The 25,008-nt window shown below is 38.2% G+C and overlaps 1 protein-coding gene across 9 annotated transcripts in view; it reads left to right on the forward strand.

Moving 5' to 3' along the window:
- Positions 1 to 1,429: 1,429 nt before the first annotated feature.
- Positions 1,430 to 25,008, forward strand: part of celf6 (CUGBP Elav-like family member 6) — a 159,752-nt gene continuing 136,173 nt past the window's right edge. For 5 of the 9 annotated variants that reach the window (XR_003595198.1, XM_028015080.1, XM_028015082.1 and 2 more), the window contains exons 1-2: positions 1,432 to 1,986; positions 11,692 to 11,774. Coding sequence is in view for 8 of the 9 variants with exons in the window: in XM_028015080.1 (XP_027870881.1) it covers positions 1,737 to 1,986; positions 11,692 to 11,774 (333 nt within the window). In the remaining variant the exon portion in view is untranslated. Of the gene's footprint in view, positions 1,987 to 11,691; positions 11,775 to 25,008 lie in introns of all 9 variants that reach the window. The other 4 variants (XM_028015081.1, XM_028015084.1, XM_028015086.1 and 1 more) reach the window with 3 other exon arrangements.

Below are 25,008 nucleotides of genomic sequence, written 5' to 3' on the forward strand. Positions count from 1 at the left end.
CACTGCCTGCCATCCATCAAAACATACTTCCCTATTGCCAAGTGACCAAGTAAGGTCCTCAGAAACATTTTCAGAAACACCTGCCACTGGAATGAATCCACTCAAAATCTCACACTTGTAAGCACCTGTACATTATTTGGTTGATTATTATCTTTCCTTTTTTTCAGAAAATGTGCCCCATAGATAGATAGATCATCAATTTATCTCCTTTAGAGGCTGCCTCATTGCTCTAATTAGAAAAGGTGGTGGAACAAACTGATCATTACTATTTAATTACATCTTTTTTGTACTCATTTACTTTAAACCTAGCAGAGGTCAGGTCTGCTTTGTGAATGCACCTCAGTGAGCAAGCATTTCTAATCCTCTGAAAATATCAGAAATAAATAAAATAAAAAATTCTCACTTGCCAAATTCCACATACAGATTGAAGGTCAGGCCCAGGTGCAGATCAGCACTGCTGAGATGCGGAAGAATCTCTCAAGCACTCCAAAGGGCACTTCTAAGTATTCCAGACACTTGCAATAGGCCGTGTTTTCACATGTTTATAGCAAACTTGCCACACACAAATCAATAATTGATACATAAGAAGATCCACAGAAACGACAGTCATATCAGGCATGTTTATTGCTATCAGAATAAGCTAGACTTGTCTGGTATTGATGTTGCATTCCCATCTGCATTAATTAGAGCTTTCTGTGCACTGTGGAGATTAGAAGATACGAGTAGGCCACACGCTCCCCTGCATAAAAAAACAAACCCGCTCTGAAGAGTGGCACTGACTGCATCATTGTGTGATTGCTTGTGAGGAAAAGGACCAAAGATAAATAAATAAATAAATAAAAATGTGCACAGCAGACAGATGGAGGGTTTGAAGAATCTGCAGAGCAAACATGTACAGTTGAAATTGTTGCTCCAACAATCTATTTCACGGTCTATGAAGAGCAGTGTGGCTTCAGCACCACGGACAGTGACAAACAGCAGCTCCAGGGTTTCAGCAGAATTAATTTCAAACTGCTGTATTTGACTCTGCTTTTGAAACTTTTCAAAGAGAATGTGCACACACCCCCGCACACACACACACACACACACACACACACACACACACACACGCACGCACGCACACACACACACACACATACCTTAATCTCAATAAAATACACTATTAGGAATTGCTACGTCGCAAAATGTGGAAACATTCACAAATAGCGTGCTACTTTTGCGACACACTCTAAATATCCCACGGATTTCACTTTGCACAAATGTTTGCATTGTAACGCTGCCTTCTGGGAGCCATGCACAGGCATCCTCCTCTTCCATTCGTCTGGACCAAACTCATGATGTAAATCAGCGAGGGGGCGTGGTCTGTTCATAAACTATGAACTGTTCTTACGGGACACAGTGGCACTCTGTGAGCGTGTGTGTGGGTTGGGAGAGGAAGGGGGTTGGGGCGACCCGAAAATGGAAATTCGTTTTAAAGCACACGATGAAGTAAACACCACTAACTCCAAACGACGGGGCTTATAGGCTGTATTTAAAAAAAAAAGAAAAGAAAAGGAAGAAAAGCAGCGAGACGAACCGGAGGAGGAGTGGGAAGAGAGGAAGATATAAAGAAAGGGAGGGGGGTGTGCACTGTGACACTGTGCAGTTGACTACATAGAGAGAGAGAGAGAGAGAGAGAGAGAGAGAGAGAGAGAGAGAGAGAGAGAGAGAGTAGCCCGCCGGCCCATTGAGGAAAGATGGCTACAGTCACTGCAAACGGAGTGCAGCAGGAGAATGGATTCAGCACCACGAACAGCGCCGGCAGGATGAACGGGCTTACCATCGGCCAGAACACCATTCCAATGAAGGACCACGACGCCATCAAGCTTTTCATCGGGCAGATTCCCAGAAACCTGGAGGAAAAAGACCTGAAACCCCTGTTTGAGGAATTCGGAAAGATATATGAACTCACTGTACTGAAAGACAGGTTTACGGGAATGCATAAAGGTTGGTTGCTTTGCCCTCCTTACTTTTACGATTCCTTGGAGAGATACAGCACACATAAGAGACAGAAAGTGCAAATACGTAGAGAGGCAGCCGTAGAAGAAATTAAAAATGCCCCGACTCAGTAGTGGAGCAGTCGGTTAGGAAAGTATATAGATATATGTTGTCTGTCCCACTTATATGTACAGATCTATATAGATGTGCTTGAGGGACAGACAACACGTGGAAAGTGGGAAGTGGAGTGTTAATTGTTACGGCGTCCAGCGAGTCCACGTGAATACTACAGCTGAAAACGCCTTTGTGTGTGTTTACATTGACTCTCATGTGCTGAAGCTCCTGGTGAGGCCAGTGAAGGGGGCGGGACAGTGGACGGGCAAGTACACGGGATGCTGCTATTTTGCAGCCGCATTTCTCTATAACTTCAGAAAAAAAAGGGCATTTGGTGCCCATTGTCAAATAGAAATAAATGCTTTCACGGGAGCGGAAAATGCAAACCATTATCAGGCAATCAGCCTCTGTGATTAAGGTGGTGCTGGCATGCAGCTCTGACCTTTTAGCGGGCTGATAGGCTGCCTTACTTTTCGGATGTCATTAACTGTGTGAAAATACTATTTACATGGCAGCTGTGTTGTAATGGTGCTCCGTGGGCGGCTATGCAGTCAGGAAGTACAATGCGTGATAATAGTGGAGGCTGAGATCCAGCGTGCATCGTCTTTTGGCTTGCTCCGTACAAATTCACACACCCTTTCAACCGGCACCTTTATTGTCCAAAACGATCGGGCTCCGCGCTCGCTCAGTAATTAGTCAGACAGGACACGGATCATCAGGGATCGATCAATGATCTAATGATATGCTTGTGATAAAAATAAATGGGAGCAAGCGGGTCGGGTGAAGAAAAAAACGTGGAAGTCATAAAATAACCGAAACAAAATCAAAACAAAAAAACCTTAAACTTAAAGAATAGTCCGAAGTTTGCTTAAGAATATGTACAGTATATTCATAAACTTTGAATCTCTTAAGTTTTTCTTAGATTTTGATTGAGCTCTGCAAACTAAAAGCAATGTATAATAATAATAATAATAATAATAATAATAATAATAATAATAATAATAATAATAATCTTTGTTAGTTTGGATCAGTTTGCATAATTTAAAATATTTACCCCACTTTAATATTCAGTTATGCCCTGCTGGATATAACTCTAATCTCTGTCACACACTTACACACATATGTTAATTGACCACTTTAAATATTAAAATATACATCTGAAGATATATAATGGAAATAAATTATGAGCTGAATATTGTTTCACAAGCTTGTAAATGTAAATGTAATAAGTGAGACAGGGGATGCAGTTCATGATCTCATTGCTTAACACAATTCAAAGCCCTTTGTGGGAGGAACGAGCGCGGTGTTAAGTCTTGCTGCTCAGTGTCTGCATCCCTCAAGACATCCATGCACCACCTGTTCCTCCAGCCATCAGCCGCTGTTGCTTGACCTGCCCCTCATCATCCCACTGTTTCGTTTCGGCACCCTGGACGAGCGATTAAAACAATATTCCTAGTGTTCATGTTGTTTGCGGACATCCTCAACCGTCTCTGAATGTCAACAGTCCTGAGGATAGTCGCCACAGGAAGGGTCATCTTGTTCCAAAGCCAAACTGTGTGTACGTTCAAATCATCCTCCGCCAAGGCCACCCTGATGTATGTGTCATGCCTGCTCCATCCTGTGTGACATTCAAAAGTACTTGGGCAACATAAGCATGTGTTTTTAATAAGATGTCACCCATGCATTATAGGGATTAGTTTTTGTTACTGGCCCTTCATCCAAACCACGTCCGAAACGCCTGCTGTGTCAATGTGTGATTCATCAAAACTGAAATGTAGCAGTACGACACTGAAAAAGAAGAACCAGGTATAGTTGATTCTTAACTTTTAAGCTTCATTTTTGATGAATCAACAGAAAGACAAAAAAGAAGGAAAAGCTAAAGAAAGAGAAAGAAATAAATTACATAGAGGAAGCATGACAGTAAACAATTTATGAACCTGGCACAATGTTCAATTGAACTTATCTGAGAGAGCTGGAAAAAAGAAAAAAATACTTTGGCTAAAAAACATAACATCCCACACTCATTTTATTTTCTCCCATTTGGATTATGGCTTCCCCAACATTATGAGCTCCCCTGGGTTTACTGAGTTCATTCAGCCAGCATAAATGCACCTAAGTGTCCCAGGCTTCTGGGAAGCATAACATAACATAACATAACATAACATAACATAACATAACATAACATAACATAACATAACATAACATAACATTTTATCTTAACAGTGAATGGAAGATATAACTCTGTTTTAACATGTTCAAATAAAATTTTCACTTTCATTTCATAAAACTTTCATTTGAATCTCCAGTTTTCAATAATTCTTCAGATCTCTGTTGACATTCAGTTTTTGGTTAAAGTTTCACTAAAAACATTTTCCTTGTGAAAGAAGTTCTACATAAGTTTTATTAGAACCCTTTCACTGTGTAAAATTCCTGTTTATTATTTTTTTTTTATAGCAAAATGTGCCACAGCAAGACAACAAATTAACTCAGGATCAACTTTAAAAGATTATAAGAAAGTCTGACTGCTTGGAAGGAAAATCACAAAGAATCAGGAAAGCACAAAAGAAATTAGACAAAGTACTTTTTTCCAGATGAGATTCATTGTGAAATTAGATATGACTGTTTTGTTTCCTATATTGTTTCTAAATGCTTATTCTGAAGCTTCTGTTTGGCATTAAATTTCAATCTCACTTATAGAAATGATATTCAGTACTTTTTGTTGGTTAATTTTGAAACCTGCCCATTTTCTGCCGCATGTTGTGTTGCTAATAGATTACTCATTTGTAAGACCCAACCACACACAAAAAACCCTGTAAAATAGTCTTTAATTTTCCAATTTGATTTAATGACAAGTTTAATTTCAGTGTCTCATTTGTATAATGTGTTGTAGAAGATATTGGCATAATGTGCTAATGTCTAACATGCATATATTTGACTTCAGGGTAATAAAGTACTAAATTTAGATAATTGGTTTATTTTTGTGATCCCTTAAATTAAAAACTTCATAATGACTTTGCTCTCTGCATTCAGACACCTACCTTGAAATTGCAGCTTGTACTGAATAAAGCTTTGACTTTATTTCCAGTAAGTGATAGGTATGCCTGCAGGTGTCAGTTAGTAAACCGTTCCCAATGGGTGATTTGCGGCTCTACTTTTCTTCACTGCCCGGGTGCTGTGACACAAAACTGCACCATAATTATGGATTTAAGGCCAGATTGGAACATGCCATGTTTCCTTATGACTAATTCATGTGACTAGTGCTGCAACAATCTGAACAGATGTTTTGTGCTCTGCAAATCCTTACTTTGTCTCTGTTGGGAAGCTCTGGGGAATTGTGCGAATATCTGGGGAATTCTACATTTCACGTCGTCCTGGACATTTGAGCAGAGATGACTAACAGTGCTTTTAGATTTATTTAAAAGATAGGCATGTCCTCTCCCGCAGTTGCTACACAGTTTCCTCTAATGTTGATTTGATAGTTTGCGTGCCTTTGGGGAGCCTTATGCAGTGCGTGGGATGACTTGGCACTATCGCCGTGTATGGTGCTCATCAGTGCGTGGTGCAGCCAGGTCGAGCTGTTTAACATCTATCATTTTGCTGAGCCATACATTATCATAATACTTAGTGTCAGTGCCAGAGTGCATGCATTGTTCAGACATGCTGAATGTTAGTGGGGGGCAAATCTTTTGCTTGAGTAGCATTATCTATCAATCCTTCTCTGATGCTGAGAGGGGGGACTAAGAGCTGTGCCACACAGCCAGGAGTAAGAGATACAAAGAGTTCTTAAATATCCTCATCCATTCTCCTCTCCTTGGTTGGTCTACTCAGTGTAATTGACTAAAAATAGTCAGTCAAACTGCTGGAAAGCAAGCATTTTGGGGATTGGGTTTTCAAAAGTAAACCACAGCAGAAAGGTGATTTGGAAACAAATATTTGAAAGTGTTTCTTCAGCTTTTTTTGCTTTGCTTTGAATTTGAGGAATAAATTCTAATTCAATAAATACAGCTGAGCCACAGCGCGATGCTTGTATTGGGCTTTCTCTACAACAGGGGCGTTGTAGACGAAGTGCTGGTAAATGACTGACAGACTGTGTAAGCTGAGTGACAGGTGGAGCTTAAGTCTACAGATGACCTCTTTGATCATTAGAAAGGAGGCTGTGAGGGAAGCAGACAACTAACGGCTGTGAACAGGCCGCTTCAAAAGTCGATAGATGGAACAACGGAGAGATGGAGCGATGGCTGGTAATAGTGTGGCCAAGTCAGATGCGGGTAGTGCTGGATGAGTCCTAACATATTTGTCTCTTTGCTTTTCACATGCAATAGCATCCACTTGTTTATTTTGTGTAATTTCTATAAGACAGTTTTAATGTAAATTTTTGTTCTGCAAAAAAAATAAATACATTAATTAGACATTGATAAATACTAAGGGAAAATAAATGACATATTTTGCAAGAAGTTCCTGTTAGTAAACTGAGGTTTTCACCACATTTGTTAAGATGTTATTTCAATTAGTAGATAAGGTTTTTTTTTCTTAAAACAAACAAACAAAATCACTTTTCATGCCTGTACTCACACAGTTGTACTCACACAGCTGTTAACACAAGCTTATTTCCATTTCAAAACAAGTTGTTCAAAAAGGCTTTATTGTCAGAAAAAAAGTTCTTAAAGTAATTACCCAAAATGTTTCTTGCAAGTGCAGAGACTAATTTCACCTTCCTTGCTTTTTCTTTGAACCAGTTCACAGGGTTTACTTTCCCATTTCCCTTACATACAATTGGTTGAACTTTTGTCCCTTGCTTAAATTATGGTGTGGTAAATTGTATTTGATTACCAAAGTATTATTTTCACCCCACTTAACCTGCTCATCACAGGAAGTTATGAGTCTGACTGCCAAACCACCACCAGAGCTTAGCCTTCATTTCAAAACCTCATCTATGAAATCCTCCTCTTGTATTTCTTTTCCCCAATTAATTCAGAAAACCTCTTTCTATAATCTTCGGTCAATGTTAGCTTAATTTGAGTTTTGAAAAGGTGGTTCAAACGTTTTTTAATGGTGTCAACTGAATATTAGAGAAAAGCAATTTGAAACGCCAATCTTTAAAAAATTTTATTACTTTAGGACCATGATGTGATTTTCTTTTAAAGTTCTGCATTGTATTCATGCACATACTAGGCACAATAGTATGTAATAATTTGAAATTAGAAATGTACTCCCAATTCAGTTAGTCATCTTCTAATTTTAAATTGACAGGCTAACCTGCTACCAGCTGTCATCTTCACTCAAAAATCATTGTTTCACTCATCCTTCTCTTCATGCTTCTCATCTGTTCAACATCTGGCTTTCTAAGTGACTGACTCCTCTAGGCTTCAGATGTCCCCTGAACCATCACTCCTATGAATGCAAACCTTTCCCAAAGTCCTGGAGAGATTCCAGTTCTGTGAAGAAGCAGAGAAAATCATACAGCTGGTCAGGATTTTAAAAGCTGTGCTGCACAAGATGTCCAGTTCAATAAGTCATGTAAACTGTGAAGAAAAACGGCCTCTTGAAGAAAAGTAACCCATTTTCACTTTGGCGGGATTGCATCATGTTTTACTTCACTTGGTTTAAAAAAAAAAAAAAAAGCAGAATCAGCAAAAGACAAACTAATACTGTTTCATGACACACACACACACACACAAAAAATAGGTTTAACATATTAACAAATTAACACTGAAGAATTTAAAAACTTCTTCTTTCAGAAATTTAATTCCAAATGAAGCAGATTAAATATATCAGTTATACACAGTCAGATATTTTAGAAATTTATTTTAGACATGCATTTCTGTTAAATGTTCTGTTAGTCTTACAGCTGAAGAGACCAAAAATTTAGCTTCTCAAATAATTGCAATTTCAAATGAGACCAAAAGCAATTTATTAATACAGCAATTAAAGCTGCAGTACATAACCATATATATATATATATATGGAAATACACCGATCAGTCAATCATTTGTTGTATAGACAAATACATGAAAAAACTTTTTAAAATTATTTTTTATTGTTATTATTATCATTATTTTTACCAGTACACACTGCAGCTTTACGAGCTATGTTCATACATTTATGCAGTACAATCACTCAGTACTTGGATTAACTGATTTTCAGGCTGTGTCTTGATTTCATTTTCTTAACTTAATTATGTTACTGTAATGTTAAAAGCAGAATCAGCCAGAACCCAAAACGCAGCCACAACAAGAGGATGTTTCACCAAAGGTTTTATTACAAAAATAATTGGTGTGGAAGGGTGTGGCCTCACTGGTGGAGTCAGGGATGGGGGATCCACAGAGGTCAGGAGTCCAGCCGGGGGCAGGTAGGGTAAATGGACAAGGGGAGATCTGGGGGGGCTCAGGGGACAAGCAGACGACAGGGACAAAATCCACCAACCAGAAGCTGAGTCTTGAAACGGTCCGGGGTCATGCACGGGAGGGTCTCAGGCAATGGAAGTCCAGAATCCAGAAGGCAGGAGGCAGGGTCAGAGACAGGCAGGGTTCAGCAACAGGACTTTCAACAGCAGAAGGATTAGGCAAAACTCTGTGGTCAAAAACAGGCAGGATCAGAAACCAGAAAACTCTTTGGAACATGGGACAACAAGGCTTGAAAGCTGTGACAGTGGCAACAGACGATCTCGCACTGAGCTGGTGACGAGCAGCTGTTTAAATAGGAACCAGCTCAGTGCAGGTGAGGGCAATGAGCAATCAGCGCAGCCAAGGCAGAGCTGAAGGGCTGGAATCATAACAGTTGCAGCAGGTATGACTGCAACTCTCCTTTTTAGTCTAACTCTACATTAGGTTTAGGTATTATTTTTGAGGCTAAATGACTCTGGGTTTGTTACACCCAACACATCTTTGTTTTTTTATTATTATTTTTTGTCAGATACATTGAGTCATTTCAATTTCAAACATTTTTTAAAATAATTTATTGTTTAATCAAACCCATTCTGGTAAAAATATGAAGAAAAGCCAAATGAGGTTCAACACAGCACAATACAGACAAATTAGCAAATTAGATCATTCAAGCATTCTACCCAATTATAATCAGCAGAGCTACAATATAGTAAGAGTTTTTATTGATATCACAGAGAAAATGGGTCAAACCAAAAAAAAAAGATGTTAATCTCTTATGTGCGACGTGTGTCAGTGTTTGCTACCAAAAAAGTTTCAGAATTATGTAAAAGCAAAATGAGATGAGTGTTACCTTTAGCTTACAAACCTCAAGAGTCTCTTGTGGGACTTGTCCCTCTGGACATTCTCGGTTCATGCTCAACAGTTTTGTAATGTCACACAAAGGATGATAAGTGTTTCCCCAGGCTCCCAAACTTTTCTGCTCTGCTGTGTGCCGAGCTGGTTCGTCAGTGTCATTTAGGTGATTTTTCCTCTTGAGTAACTGCGTAGTTGTGGAGGTGGGTGAAGGTTGTGAAACGCAGGTCCCTTGGCCAGGTGCCAGAGTGTGCTGCTGACGTTTTGGGGATGATGCTTGCTAGGCATGCAGAGTATCATCTGAATGTGTGAGTGTGTGAGCTTGCAGGCGTGTAGGGGTGTGTTTGTGTGTAGTCCCCCATGGGAATCCTTGGCAGTAGGTGTGACATATAGTAATGGGAAATTATGCTGCTCAGTGCAAAACCTCTTCTGAACAGGGTCACCCATTGTCAGCTCTGCCAAGCACATAACAGAGCAACAACTCAACCTTTAATGAATGCTGTCACATTTTTGTCAGAGACGTATTTGCCATAAACTATGTATTTACATTCTGCCTCCTGAATTTTCCAACTTCAAAGAACAGCCCCCGGAGATGTGTGGGGGTACAGTTTCAGCTCATCACCGTGCATACTGATTTGTGACTCAGTAACTGTGATAGTAATCATTTATCAAAAGGCAGTGGGTGTAATTTCTTTCACAAATGGGAAAGAGGAAAAAATCTTCCAGTCGAGGCTGACTAAGCATTTTCATCACCTCTTTGGTTTAAATTAAACAAACTTCAAGGTTTTACAGCTGTGTGTCACACTTTACACTTAGTTTTGCTTGGTCTCCTTTACATGAGACTGACACAAGCACTTTTCCATTCATCAGAAGATATGCTGATGAATCTTGTTAATGCATGCATTAACAAGATTCAATCTGATGGAGTTGCTACGTAAAAAAAGAAAATCTTATTTTTGAAGCAGCATGTTATTTTCTCTGAGGGTGTGGAGCTATTAGCTTTAGAGAGCCACATTCCTCTAGATGGGATATATATGAATTCCAATGACTTGTAAAACTACAGTGAGGCTTTTATATTGGCCTAGTGAGGAAAAGAATGCATTTTTAAATTTCTCTTTTTGGCAGGTTATACTTTTTTTCAAGATGCTTAAGCTTTCAAGGAACAGTGAAGTTTGGCTCACTTCTTGAATTTGAGCTGGCTTGTTTTGGAGTTTTGCAATTAAAATTAAATATCAGCAGTTCCCTTTTGTGTAAATACTGAATTGGAATCAGACTAAAGTGCATACTGTTTTTTTCTCAGGTATGCTACTTGTGTTTCATGGTACTAAATAGGACTGGATTGAGACTCTTCTAGCATGATAACATTGAGTAAAATTGCATACTAGTAGATGTGTTTTCATTGTATTTTCCAGAGGCGTCATTGAAAAGTTTTGCATGGGGAGCCAAACTGAATAACGTTCTGATGTTTTAGTATCTATGCTGTTATAATTGCACTTTGAAATTTAGGTCTCAATAACAGAGCCTCTTAAGGATCTTTATAGCTCTTATTTTTAAGTACCTCTGCTCCAAGTATTTCTGAATTGCTTATGGAGCAGAATGTTATACTTTTCCCTGGTTTGCTCTGTATGGTGCAATGCAAGTATAACAAATGTGATTGAAAGTATTTAAAAAAGAGCCAAAATTGTATATCTTGTACATAAAGGAAAGGTGTATAAACCTTCCCTCATCCAAGTGACTGCACAGCAACAGGTCAGGAAGGGGCAACGCTGTGTGTTAGTAGCTTGATTAAGCTGCATTGTGCTGCAGTCTAAGTTCAAATTTCTTGATCTTTGATATAGGTTTGCACAAGCAGTTAACAGAGAGTATTTCTCAAACATCTCCTGAATGAGTAGAGACAGACAGATCAATGTGGAAACTGTTTTTTCACAACCTGATGAGACTCATTAGTCTCATCACAATTTTCTACCCCTGGTTGCTTCTATTTCACTGTATCTCAATATAGCAGAGAGAGGTCTGCGGTTGACTTTCACATGAGAAAAATACATCACTGAAGTTAAAAACATTTTTGAAAACGTACCCTCTGCTACGTACAGCTTGAGAAAACCGTGATCACACCAGGATTTTTATTTATTTATTTATTTTTTGCATCTTATTAAAAGCACTTTAATAAGAATGATGAATGTGGTTTTGAAACTTTAACCTTTTAATTGTTTAGCATAGCTTGATAGAAATATGTGGGTGATGCCTTGCACTAAATAATTACAATCCTCCAAATATCATATTGGTAAACATCTGAATTCCAACTATTATTATTTAATTCTTTTAAATCTAATCAAATTTCTCCTCTCTTTCCACGCCCGCTCAGGATGTGCCTTTCTAACATACTGTGCCAGAGAGTCAGCACTGAAGGCCCAAAGCGCCCTCCATGAACAGAAGACGCTGCCAGGGGTAAGTACCCCCAATCTGCCCTCCGTCACAGGCTAAAACTGACAGACTACTTTTAAAGTCTACAGTCACATAAAAATAATTTCACTCTCCGAGGCTCATAAATGGCTCACAGGGACACAGTAGATATTAAGATCCACATTTAAACACAGGTGCACAGATATAAAAACAGATGAACAGACTCAATCATTTCTGTTTTCACTGCCTCTATTTCTTGTGCATTCAAGCACAAATTAGCTCTCACACACTATAATAGACACACATACACAGGCAAACTATAATACTGAGTGGCCTATCTCACCTTGCAGTGTCTTATTACACTAATCACTCCGCCAGAGATATTTGATAAGCGCTCCTTCATAACAGGCCGTGCTGCCCTTCCCTTGTCCTATTGCAATATGGCTGCTGCTGACACTAATTGCCTTGAGGAATCCTGTTTCTATTATCACATATAATCAAACAGTAAGTATAAACAATCATTTTCACCATGCATATCTCCATCTGGTGTTTTTTGTTTTAATACCTGCCCTTGTTTTTCTTACGTTTTTTTTTTTTTTTCCTTCACTGGCCTGTGGCAACAGGTAACTTTTTCAATTAAAGTAATGGCTTCTTAAAATGACATAAGTAAAACATACTCTGTAGTAGGTTCTTTAGCCCACCCAGAAGGGGGTCCTCAATCTGGAATGAATATGAGGCTCTGCTGTCTATCTGTCCTCAATGTATTGGAGGAGGTTTCATTTCTCACATGGGGGGAATTATCAAGGCATGATTGAATTACTGCCTGAAGGAGTTAAATACATGGGAGGGTAATCATAGAAACGAGACACACCTGGGAACAATCAAGGGGAGGACAGGACAACGAAGAGACTTAAGGGGACAGAAAACTCTAAATAAACACAGAAAGACACAGATCATGACAAGGGGGAGCTGAAGAAAGGCAGAGACAGACAAAGACTGGGAGAGGTGACACTTCTGGACAAGCCTCATTGTCACTGTCATGGCCTAATGGTTTGAGATACTCAGTCACATAATACTGCCATTTTGGCGGCTTCTCCACCCAGTGTTGCAGACATGATTGTGTAGCCCACTTGTGGCAGTGTGATTGTCAGGTAACCAAATGCACATTTTATTCCAATGTGACGTGTGGCATTTAAAGAAAAGTTTGACTTTTTCTTAAGAGAAAAAATGATTCAAAAATAACAGACACTTTGCCAAAAGTACTGTTTTTACACAAGTGATTGCAAAATGTGTGTGCAGTTGGAGTGTCATTGTTTATCTAAATGTGTCAGTCACTAAGCAATGTTGGTTAGAAATTTTGTTGTGTTTTTAAGTATTTGTGGGAGAAGTTGAAACCAGTTATAGTCTGCTGGACTAGAAATTTTAGGTTTCAGTTAAAGTTCTATCCAGATCACTATGCACACTATGGTGTTATCAAGATGGATAACCACTGCATTTCAATAATTTATTTCCACAACATAAGTGAATCTCATTTGTGTAACTTCAAAACACCAAAATTGAAATGTTAAATTCTAGCTACAATTCAAAGCTGCAAAATAAAATTCCACAGCACAGAGATAGTTTTCAGATAAGAACACATTCCTCACAGACAAGAAACAAAACTGTATCTTTGATAACATTGGTGTAAAGCAAATGACTGGGCATTATCTTCATCAGAAAGCACAAGTCACACAGTGTTCCTTTGTTGGACGAACAACTAGAACATTTCCTCAGTGAACTCAGTTTTTTCTATTTCCATTTTGGTTGCTATGTAAATTTTATTTCATCCACAGCTCAAAAACATACTTGTGTAGTTAGATCACCAAAGTGTTGGCTAGTGGTAGGATTTCTATTACAACTTCTGCAACAGTTTTCTTTAAAGTCCTCTAATTAACTTCAGCCTAGTGGTGAAGACGGTGTGCCCAAATTAATAAGCTAGTACATTTCTCAGAGAGAGAAACAATAAGATGGAAATTTAGTGGTGACTATAAGCATTAAGACACATTAAGGCTGCTTTTTGTATTTAATATTTTGACTGTTACTACAATGAGATTATTTGATACTTTACATTTTTAGCTATTTTGTTTATCAAAGTAATTAGTTATTTAGACTCAACAACTCAAATGCTCCTGATACATTTTTCACAGTTTTTGTTGCAAATCAGATATTTTTTCAAAGGGAGTCAAGATACATCATGTGTACAGTCTGTCTATGTAATGAATTTCTAACTATAATGTAACATAATCCATGAAAGCAACAACAAACATGATGCTCTGTAGAAAGTAAAATATAACAGAACTCAGCCTGATCCAAGAAAATGAAAACACAAAGTTGAGATATTGAGTGTTTTTCATGAATTGTGGGACCAACTATTGGCTAAAAACAAAGGATACTTCACACAGCTCCAAAATGTGATTACGCAAGGGCCATTTTTGACTGAACACATAACAAAGTCAAGCCCAAGAAAAAGAACAAGATGTACTTTTTCCAAGATGGGAAAAAAAGTTTTGTTTTATGTAGTCCCAAAATGAAGAGCATGGGAGGAGAGTCTCTTTTTTTATAAATAGTAATAAAGGAGATGTTCAAGCTGAGCAACAGTTTTGTGTATATACGTATATATATATATATATATATATATATATATATACTGTATATATATATGCAGTGTCTGGTATATTGTTTCTAGTCCTAAAACTCTGAGCTATTGTTGGAAAAGTGACAAGTCTGAATGCTAAAAACTGCAAGTCTCATATTTCATGGCAATCATCTACATCAACATTCTATATGTAGCCGACAGCAAGGGACTCTCAAATCAAGTGCTCTGTTGTTAATGAAGAACATTACATTGCTCATTTCTGAAAAGAAATTTATCCAGTCAGTATTTCAAGTGGTTGTAGTAGTGCTGGTGGCATGGTAGCTATCTACTTACGCCACATTTCATCTGTTGCAAAAACTGTGAAAGACTAAAGATTGCTAATGAATTAAACTGCAGGAGTAAAATAGAAAATGCTGCAGTTTCAATTGTCTTACTATAAAATTAAACATTGGAAATGCGGCTCCTCTGGACGTGAAGGAGCAGCAGCTCTACTCTGAGTCCCTCCCGGATGACTGAGCTTCTCACCCTATCTATAAGGGAGAGCCCAGACACCCTTTTCATAAATTGGAAAACCTCCGTAGTTTTCTCCTCTAGCAAGAGGGAGTGAGAAACTCTGACCAGTTTCTCACTTCCTGCTGAACAGACAAATGCCCACTGCATGGTGTTGCCACTACTATGTCTCATTGTTGAGACATAGTAGGATGAGGATGGTGTGTTCAGGGTGTTGATGCACAGTGTCTTCTGCCACATAGAATTTTCCATGCAGTCAAAAAGTGTTCAGTTTTTATCATCATCTGAAAGGATTGCAGAGCCTGCTCTAATGTGCCTGTCAAAAGATTCTTCCACAATAGATGTGGATCTCGCCAGCTCCAAAGTGTTGGGCTTCAGTAGTCAAGGATTTTTAAAAAATTTTTTTTGAGTCAAAAACCATTTGATATCATATTTCGACCTCATTGAGAGATGTTCTTACAACATTTTTAAACACTGTTTTGCACTTGAGTTGCTTGCAGGGATTCTTTGTCTGCCTGTTGTGGTTGGAGAAAGCGTTACGTTTGTTTGATCCATTGCCCATCAGGAGCACAATGAGCTCTTTATATCAGATTTTTCTGCTACGGTTTGCACAGTTAATATAATTAAAAATTAAAACTCTTGCTTACAGCATATTCTCAAACTCTCTACAACATGCTCACATTGATGGGACAGATAAGGATGTCATTTCTCAGGCACTGATTGACATGTTGAGTATTTACATCCATATTTAGAGATCATTTGAGCAAATCATTACCATTGCTTTATTACGAGACAATTGTGCACCGATGTCAGTTGTTGATCAAAGAAAAAAAAATCTGATGACCAGCTGCTTTTCTTTGATAGCCCATAAACTTTATTGCGGTGCTATTTTCTTGTTTGTAATGCCATCTGGCAATAAAGAGTGGAAGAAAGTAAAAATAATATTTGCAATTGCAGCTGCATAATGTTATTTACAACCATTTGCCAAATAGCCTCCCAACATGGCACTATTGGAGCTACAGATCTTCAAATGAATTCTCATCTCTCCTTTCAGGGCCGCGCTGCTTACTCCCTCACAGGCCAATTAGTTCTTTGTGTTTGCATGTAACAGGCATGCTAATTGGGTGCTACAGTGGCCCAAAAGCCGATTAAACATTTCTAGAAAAAAGCTAAGAAATTAATAAATAAAACATTCAGCCTATCTTTGTCTCTCATTCACTTCACTGTGTTTGTCTTTCTAACCTTCCTCCTAGCTCTTCCTCTGCCTCACCATATCCCCACGGATGGTAGCGCTCGTCTTCTATTCTTGCCATTTACATAAAGGTGTCTGTTGATGGATTCACATTCTTGGTTTCTGAGGACGAGTACTGGCAGTGCCTCACCCCAGTATTGATGAAGAGGCACTTGAGTGCAGCTGTGCTAAAGATAAGCAACAAAAAACTTACAAAATCTTTTTTTCTGAAGTGTGTCTCTTCAGTCTTGAAAGGGTAACCTTGACAGCTCGAGTTTTGACCAAAGTGCTTGACAAAATGCTTTGCTTTCAAACATTTGTTTCTTTTCTGTCTCAGCTTTAAAAGCGCAGAAAATGACTTCAGTGTATGCTCCCCAAAAAGTGGGACGGGGTAAGATTGTGCAATACGAGTATTATGTATCACTGAGCGCAAGCCATGGGGGCCATGGATCAGTGCATCCGTGTTGTTGACTTTCTCTCCCTTCATCACACCGCAAACATAGACTGTGTGTTTGCCTCGGTGCACATTGAAAATAAAAGACCAGCATTTTCACTTGTATTATTTCAAATCTAGACTGGCTCAGATGGGAAGGATAGTGACTATAACTGAGAAAACAAACAAACAAAGAAAAAACCAAGCAAAACAAAAAAAAATTTAAGCTTTTGCACCTTTATTCAAACAGCATTTTTACAATACAAAACTTTACAGTGCTTCAAAGAGAGTTTTTGTGAAAGCAAGTTAGAGCCGTTGTTACTAAAACTGTACTTGGAAGGAGAATTAGATTATAGATCTCAAACTTTCTAAATTTCAATGAGTAACGCTCAATCCATCATATAAAACATATATAACAAATTGCACAAAGGAAGGAGTCACTTTTTAAAAGGAGACCAAAATGTAATTTTTATTTCTCCACCAGGGACAGGGAGTCATGTGAGAGCTGATAGAAAAATGTGTGGAGCTAATTACAGGGGACTACTGGAAGAAAAACGGTTTGAAGCCGCAAAAGGCTTGTATAAGAATGGTCCAGTCAAAGTCCAGGCTTAAATTAAATTGAGAATAACAACACTTGATTGATGCTCTCTAGCCAAACTAACTGAGCCTATGCTATTTTACTAAGAATCATTGGACGAGCTTCAGTCTCTATATATGCACCGGTGGTACAAATAAATTCCCCAAAAATATGCAGATGCAATTGCAATGAAAAGTGAAACTGACTATAGTTACAACAAAAATTAATTTAAAAGTTTGTTTATAATATTTATAGGTAAAAGAAAATAAAAGCCATTTATTGTATTCTTTCCACAGCCTGCTTGTTCTGATTTATCACATAAAATCTCAATAAAATACATTGAAACTTGCAGTTATAAGTCTACAAACTGATAAGGTCTTAGGAGTACTTTACATTGTATTTAGTGTGACAATACTGACTTTTATAGTCTGACATCCAAACCTTTTAAATACAAATTATGATCTGAATATGTTTTTTCTTTGTTGCAGATTCATGTTATTAGAGAACATAGTAATGTAACAACACCAAATAGGTCCACTCATAGACATATTTGATAGACTTTGTCCTTGATGGAGGTTTGTAAAACCTCAGTTCTCCTTAGTCATTGCCACCATGAGAGAAAAGTGAAAAGGTGTCTGTGCGTTGGACGCTGCACCTCTTTCAAGGCTGCTCTGCTCTACTCATCCGCCAATTACGTCTATATCATTTTCTTTCAGCCGCTCGCTTTAGAAAAGAAATTAAAAAGGGCCATTGTTTTTCTTATCCCCTGTGGGCTGAGAGCTTTCACTATGCTACCGGCTTGTGCTTGGCCATCCTGCTGATTAGAGAGTGAATGGAATCACGATTGAGGGATGCACTCAGCATTGTGTTCCTTTATTTGGCTGGTGGCTCTTAATTTCATACAAAAATTAATTTTCCCACATCTGATTTGATTTCTCAGTCCTCCATAAAGCATAGTGTTGAGCCTGGGAGGCAAGGCGGCTGGACATCACAGAACTCCTGTCTGTTTTACTGCTGAATGTGGAGGAAGCGCAAACGTAGATGGTTGTTTTAACCAGCCCATAAAGATTGTAGGCCAGAGATGCTGGACCGATGAGAAAGAGAAGTAATGCTTTTTAAAGACTGTGGGGACTCAGACTTTTGTTGTTCAGAGAATGACAAAAACTTGGGCTATTTTTGCCTCTTGATCTTGAATGTCTTTTTATCAGAGGTTTTTGGAGGGATAGTTTTTTATGAAGTAAAACCCAAGAAAAGAGAAAGAGTTGTTAACAATTTGTGTCAGTGACACTCATAACGTACCGAAATATTTTCTTTACAATGAAGAACTCGAATGATGAGGAGGACAGATAAAATGTCAGAAATCGTCTGCTCATTAATATTCTTTCAACACCTTGCTTTAGTGTCCCCGTACATAAATAATTTACATTTTGTTATGTAATGACAAAAAAGATTTTCATGACGTGTTTTTCTGACAGACCAACACAAAGCAGTTTGCAATGTAATTTAATTTTAGGTCTAGGATTTGATTGGGCAACATAAATGTGTTTTAATCAAAGCCAGTATATTGTTGTCCTGTTACACATAGCATTTTGTGTGCAGATAAAAATGTTGGATTTTGTTCTAATCTGACAAAAATATTTTCTTCCTAATGCTAGCGAGGTTCCCAATAGGGATTATAGCCAATTATGAATCTGATTACTATTTTGATTCTTTCAACAATGTCTTTTTCATGAACCTTTCATGAATGACAGACTATAGCAGCACTAATTGTCAACAGCTATCAATGTCTGTAGTTCTTCCTGGGTTCCTTAGATATTTTAGTTTCTTCTTGGACTAATGCTCTCTTAGCCCAGGTGGCTCATGTTAGTTAGCTCATGTTTTGTGTCCTAAATCTGTTTTAAACTTCTCCACAACTTTATTGGTGGTAGTCTGCTGTGTTCTTCAGCCTTCAATATGCTGTTTGTGCACTAATGGTTGCGCACAAACCCTTTGAGAACTTTCACAGAACAGCTGTATTCAGCTATTAACTACATAGGTGATTTTACTATAGAGATGTAGAGAGTTGAAATACATACTTTCATAAAACTTTTCAGACTGTAATCTGTAAAAAATTTTGAAAATAATTTTTGCTTTCCTTTCAGTTCAGAATTGCAGGATCTTTTTTTGGGGGCGGGGGGGTATTCCCCCGAAAAACATAAAAGTTTGAGCCTGCAGTAAGACAAAATGTCAAAAATGCAATGGATGAATACTTTTGTAAGGCACTGTTTAAAAAAAAAGTAACCTCAAGAAATAATTCTGAAAAGCAAAAGAGTTTTCTTTTAATGAGTGGATTTTCTCAAAAAATGTGTTGAAGGCTGAGCAGTTCTTTCACACCCCCCACCTCTGTTCAACATGTTCACTATCTCTCCCAGTGGCTGACAGGTGGAGTCGGACTCTGCCGTGCATGCTCTCCTGCACTAATTTATCCACTTCTTTGGCTGTAATGAGGCAGAACTGGTAAATGTGGGGACAGCATTGTTAACATTGCTGCTTCACTGGGAAAGAGGAGAAGGCTGATAAATAGTGGAGAAGGATGGAAATGAGGCCCTTGTGCTGTCACACCTTCAGAAATGATGCTCTGAGACTTTTACTCAGGCTGAACTGCTGTCTCATAGTGAAGCTGCTTGCTGAAAGAGAACGACATTTCCTCAAGCAATTAGGCATCAAAGTTTTTCGCTGCATCAAAACTGGTTGTTTGGCGGCTGCAACAGTGAGAAAGAATAAAAACAACAAAAAAATTAATATTTGATTTTTTTTTTCTGCTGAAACTGATAAAAAATAGTATAAATAGAGTTAATTAGCTCATATTTCCCTTAGAGTAAGATGATCAAGGACAGAGAGGAGTTCTGGAGTTAGTGAGAAGATGTCTCAGTCTAGTTTCACAGCATCAGAAACAAGTGTTGACAAGGCTCTGTAGTGGTAGCTCAACTGTAACCCAGCTCACTTCAGTTTTCTTCCAGATTCCTCTTCTTTTCCAATTTATTTCCTTCCCTTTACCTTTGCAGTGGGGGAAAGAGATAAACGGATGATGCATCCATAGATAGTTGGACCGTGAGAGCAGAAACATTCCTGCATAATTACCACTCAAGCATCAACCGGACAAACTTCTCCATCAGCGTGTCCAAAGGATTAACTGCACTTCGGTCCTCTTATCTCCCCTCATTTCATTTAAGAAAGAAAATGACCTTGCGCTTGTTTACATGCTGATTAAAGACGGGAGGAAAGGGAGGAGACAGAAAGTCAAACAGCAATCAGAGGAGTTTGTTAAGCAGAAGTATTTTTGGATGCAGGCTCTCAGTGGAAACAGTGAATTAGAGCCAGACTGTGTCACGGTAAAATCACCCCCCACCCCTCCCCTTTATGTAGCAACTAACGAACGATGGGTAGGCTGGCAGAAAGAGGAAGGTGTGTGTGTTTGCACGTGTTTCTGAATGTGGCATGTGATGAAAAAAATGCTTAGTGTGTGGGTGGTTCTATTGGTTAGTCTGCCTGTTTCATTGCGCTCAGAATAGCTCCTGTTTCTGGACTCCTGTGAGTCAGTGCATCTACAGTATGATGCTATCTGTGTGTAATGGGCATAGGAGAGCTTTTTAACTCACATCTTGCAGGAAACAATTTGAATTTTAAACCTATAAAGTGAAACGTATTTGTACAAAAACACTCTTGGATCTATAAGGCGAAACTTTTCTCCTTACTTGCTTTGTTTCTCATGTCTACCTGTCACTGCAAAGAGATGGAACTGTAAACTATCCTAAACAAGTAGCACCAAAGTGGATTGTGTCTCTAACCTCAAAGCAGCGCTCCTCGTGAGGTATCTTTTTAACTGCTTGACTCCAGAGATCCTCTCTGTCTCATCTTTTGGCACCAAAAAGCTATGGCTTCTAGCATTTCATGCAACTTTGCCTTAAAGAAATACAGAGAACCCATGAAGTCTTAGCTTGTGAAATTTAATGCAACTTGTGATGAAGGAATGTGAGCTACTAGTTTCATGCATGCTTTTGCAGGGAATCTGGTAGTGCTTCAGAGCCTGTTTCTAATTTAGAATGAAAATTTAGAAATTTGAAAGGAGAAACGGAGTACTTTGTATGTCCTTCAGCTAAAATAATGTGCTGACAATGCAATTAAAAATAACCCACACCTTTAACAATGGAAGACATGGAAATATGAAAATTTGAAATGGATATCTGAATTGGCAAATCAATTCAGATTGACAATTTGACCTGGAGTTTTCTCTGAGACTTGAATGTTTACTCCAGAAAAGTGACATTTAATTGATTGACTTCTATGGACTGTTCTGTTAAATAATTTTTTTTAAAAAACAATCTGTTTACTTAAGCCACTTCTTTATCACATGTTCATCTTAGCATAAAACTATTATCTCATCAAAATTACATAGGTCTAAAGATGTCTGAGTTTAAAAAAGAAACCTTATATTAGACTGATCAAGGTAAATATGGCAGAGCATTACCAGTGTGAAAATTAAAATGATCCCATTATGTCAAATAATTATACCAAGCAGAAACATGCATATAATAAAACAGAAATGGCTCAAACACAGCACCCTGTGATACTTAATGACTAACTCTGGTATTGCGAGTGTTAGCACCAATATATCTAATAGATACTGATGTATCTATCAGACAGGCATTATTTAAACCAGACTGGTGTTGTTCCTTGCTGTCTCACTGTAGCTCTGTAATAAGAGAATTATAGACACAAGTCCATTATCTGGTCCTACAAGAATGTTTATAATTAGTTTTATCACATCTGTTTACATGTTATGTTGAACTCTGAAAGCTGACCGAAACACTACATGCAAGTTGTTACAGGGTAATTGCTTACACACTTGATTATTAACAATTAAATGACAAGGGAAAACGTTAGAAAGTGTGTCACACATTAAGCAATGTTTGATTTCAGTGAAAACTTGATAACCATATTTTACATCATTCTAACCATTCTAACAAATTAATTCATTGGGTACTAAGGAAGCACCTCCAAACACTGCAAGAATTTATAAAAAGCTCTCAGGGTTGTCCTAACACTACCACCATCAGCGTGAGACAATCCGTCCTCCTGAAGAGTGGAAGTTGGCAACCACAATAAGGGAGTATGATAATAGTATGATTTCATAGACATAGAGAAATATATAATATGTGTAGAAATTGTGTACATTAAATGTACCACGATTTGTGAAAAAACAATTCAGTTTTCACAGGCAAGCAGCTGGAATCAATAATTAGGTTAAGATTAGCAAGTGATGAATGAGAAAAAACAGTGAATTTCTTTACTTCTGATTTTCTTTATTCCTTGTCATTCATGTCACATCTCTCACATATACACTGCAATTATGTTTTTGTTTTTTGTTTTTGTTACCTCTGTAGATGAAGGAATAGTGTGTCATGAAAACAAGAAAAAGCTCTCAGGGAAACCAGAGGCTTAACATTCTGAATGTAGAGAATCTTATTCTTACCTGCAGATTTCTCTTCCTTTACACTATAGTGCCCTAGATTTTAGAGACTTTAAAAGGAAAACATTAAAATAAATAAATAAATGAATAGCTTTGACATGAACACTTACTGCAGGAGCTTGTGTTTATTTCCATTTCACCATTTTATGCCAGAGTTTATTACTTGCAGAATGATTTAAATAAATAAAATATTGAGTCTTTGTTACATGTTTTCCACTACTAATGGCAAGGAGTAATGATTTTACCCTTTGGCTGTTTTGACCAAGCAAACACTTTGGATATATTGATCAATATTCAGGCAGAAAACCTTTACCCAGTTATATAACAGCTGAATGACAATTAGCAGAAATCTGTAAACTATATAAACAAAGGTCAAATGTCTGTGGTCTAAGAGATTGTTCCGCCAATTAATGAGTTTGAAAATACAGCAATTACTAATTAAACAAATTATGATAAAAATAAAGGAAGGGATTTTGTTTTTCTTTTTTTTTAAATCAATTCTCCTGATGCCGCTCTTTTAAGATTTTAGTGGTCTGCATGAGGTATCCATTCTGTCAAGATGAAGTGGAGAGGTTGTGTTTGCTGTGGATTTTGTGTAAAAATGGCCACAGAAAAGAGAGTGAGCAATGTAGGAATCAAATGAACGCAAGGTGAAATGAGTTTCCGTTCAGTCGGTGCTGCCACAGCAGATGAAGACTCTGACAGACCTGTGTCTGAAACAGCACCAAGGCCAACACCTTAGCTTTTGCTTATTAATGCAACACTTCTGTGGCTGTCTTCCATCACACAAACCGACTCAACAGTCACACAAGCAACACATACTAATGCCGTTCACACAGCTCATTCACTTTTTTACACAGCGCAATTATTTGCCAACATCCCGTCCAAAAACACACACACTCACCTATGCAGAGTCACACACACACTCACTCATTGTCAGATCAATATTGCATTACTGCATGTTCTCCTCTGAGACGGTGTTGTGATGGGTGTAGGCTGTGGTTAGAAACCATCTCTTGAGCGTGTGGAGTGGTCAGGCACAAGGGGCAGATCTGAGGAGGCTTCACAGTTCTGACAGGCAGTTTCACCCCTTCGATTGCTTCCCTTTTGCTCCCTGGTGTCATCTGTTGCTCTGCCTATGATCATTAATAGAAATTTTAGATGTGAATGCTGCACATGTTCAGCCCCATTGCTCATCTTTGCATCTGCATTTGCTCAATAGCAATTATATAGAAACATCAACCCACTATGTTGTTTAATTACAGTGTTTACACATTTTATTAAAAAAAAAAGCACAGGATTTTTGTTTGCATAAGAAAAACAGCAACAAAATAAATCCCACATCATGCTCATAATCAGGACGACTTCTATGCGTGGGTGTGTGTGTTTGAGTATGGCTTATATTTATGTTTTCCCCATCTGGGATTTTGTGCTGCATGAAGCAGAGCAAGCGAAGTCCTTGGTGCCGACCGAAGCTCCAGCTTTTCCATCTAAACTGTATCATTAAAACAGGCAGAGAGGCGAGGGAGACAGCCCCTCCACACCTCATAAAGTTGAGTGCCATACGAGGCGAAGTGCCACGCACCACTGCATTTACGGGCGAGTCTGACGTACTTTTTACACACCTTGTCCTCTCTCTCACTTTCATCGCTGTCTGTTTATGTGATATTACTCACATTCTGCAATTCCTGTTTTTTCTAGTTTGCTCAGTATTAAGTATTGACCGATACTTCAACCACCTCCTTTAGCTCCCTCTGCTTTTTTTCCCCCCTCTGTCAAAATTTTCCAACAAGTAGCTGGAGCGTAACATTGAAAGGGTATAATCAATGGAAAAGCACCACTTAGGGAACCCATTTGATGCATACTGTAGGGCAGAGTTGATTCAAGGGTGTAGATTGAGTCAAGCCTCATTTCATATCCTCCCCAATTAGTCATCCAGCTTGTGCCCTCTCTAACCTCCTATTCTCAAGAAGCGCCAGCCTTTCGTTTCACTCCAAACTATGGATGAATTCATCTTTAAAAAAAAAGATCTATGCCTTTTTTGTGAGATGAATGTACAATAATTTTTTTCCTTTCTTTGATTTCCTTTTATCTTGCTTCCTACCTGTTCTGGGATAAAACTAAAGCATTCGTCCAGAAACTCGCCTTATTTTTGCTTTCTCATTCACTCCCACATCCAGTTCAACTTTTCCTCCTGTCTGCTCATTTTCCTTTTCCTATAAATCTCTGCTTAAATCCCACTTAAATCAGCATCAGCAGCTGTCCTTAAAACTCCATTATGTACAATTACTCCAGCATTAGGGAGTCAGGGTACACCTGCCCCTACAAAAAAGTGTCTCTGTCTAAAAACATTAGATTTATACTCAAAAGGGATTGGTTATGTT

Source organism: Xiphophorus couchianus, chromosome 4 (genome assembly GCF_001444195.1).
Source record: "Xiphophorus couchianus chromosome 4, X_couchianus-1.0, whole genome shotgun sequence".
In the NCBI taxonomy this organism is placed as follows: Eukaryota; Metazoa; Chordata; class Actinopteri; order Cyprinodontiformes; family Poeciliidae; genus Xiphophorus; species Xiphophorus couchianus.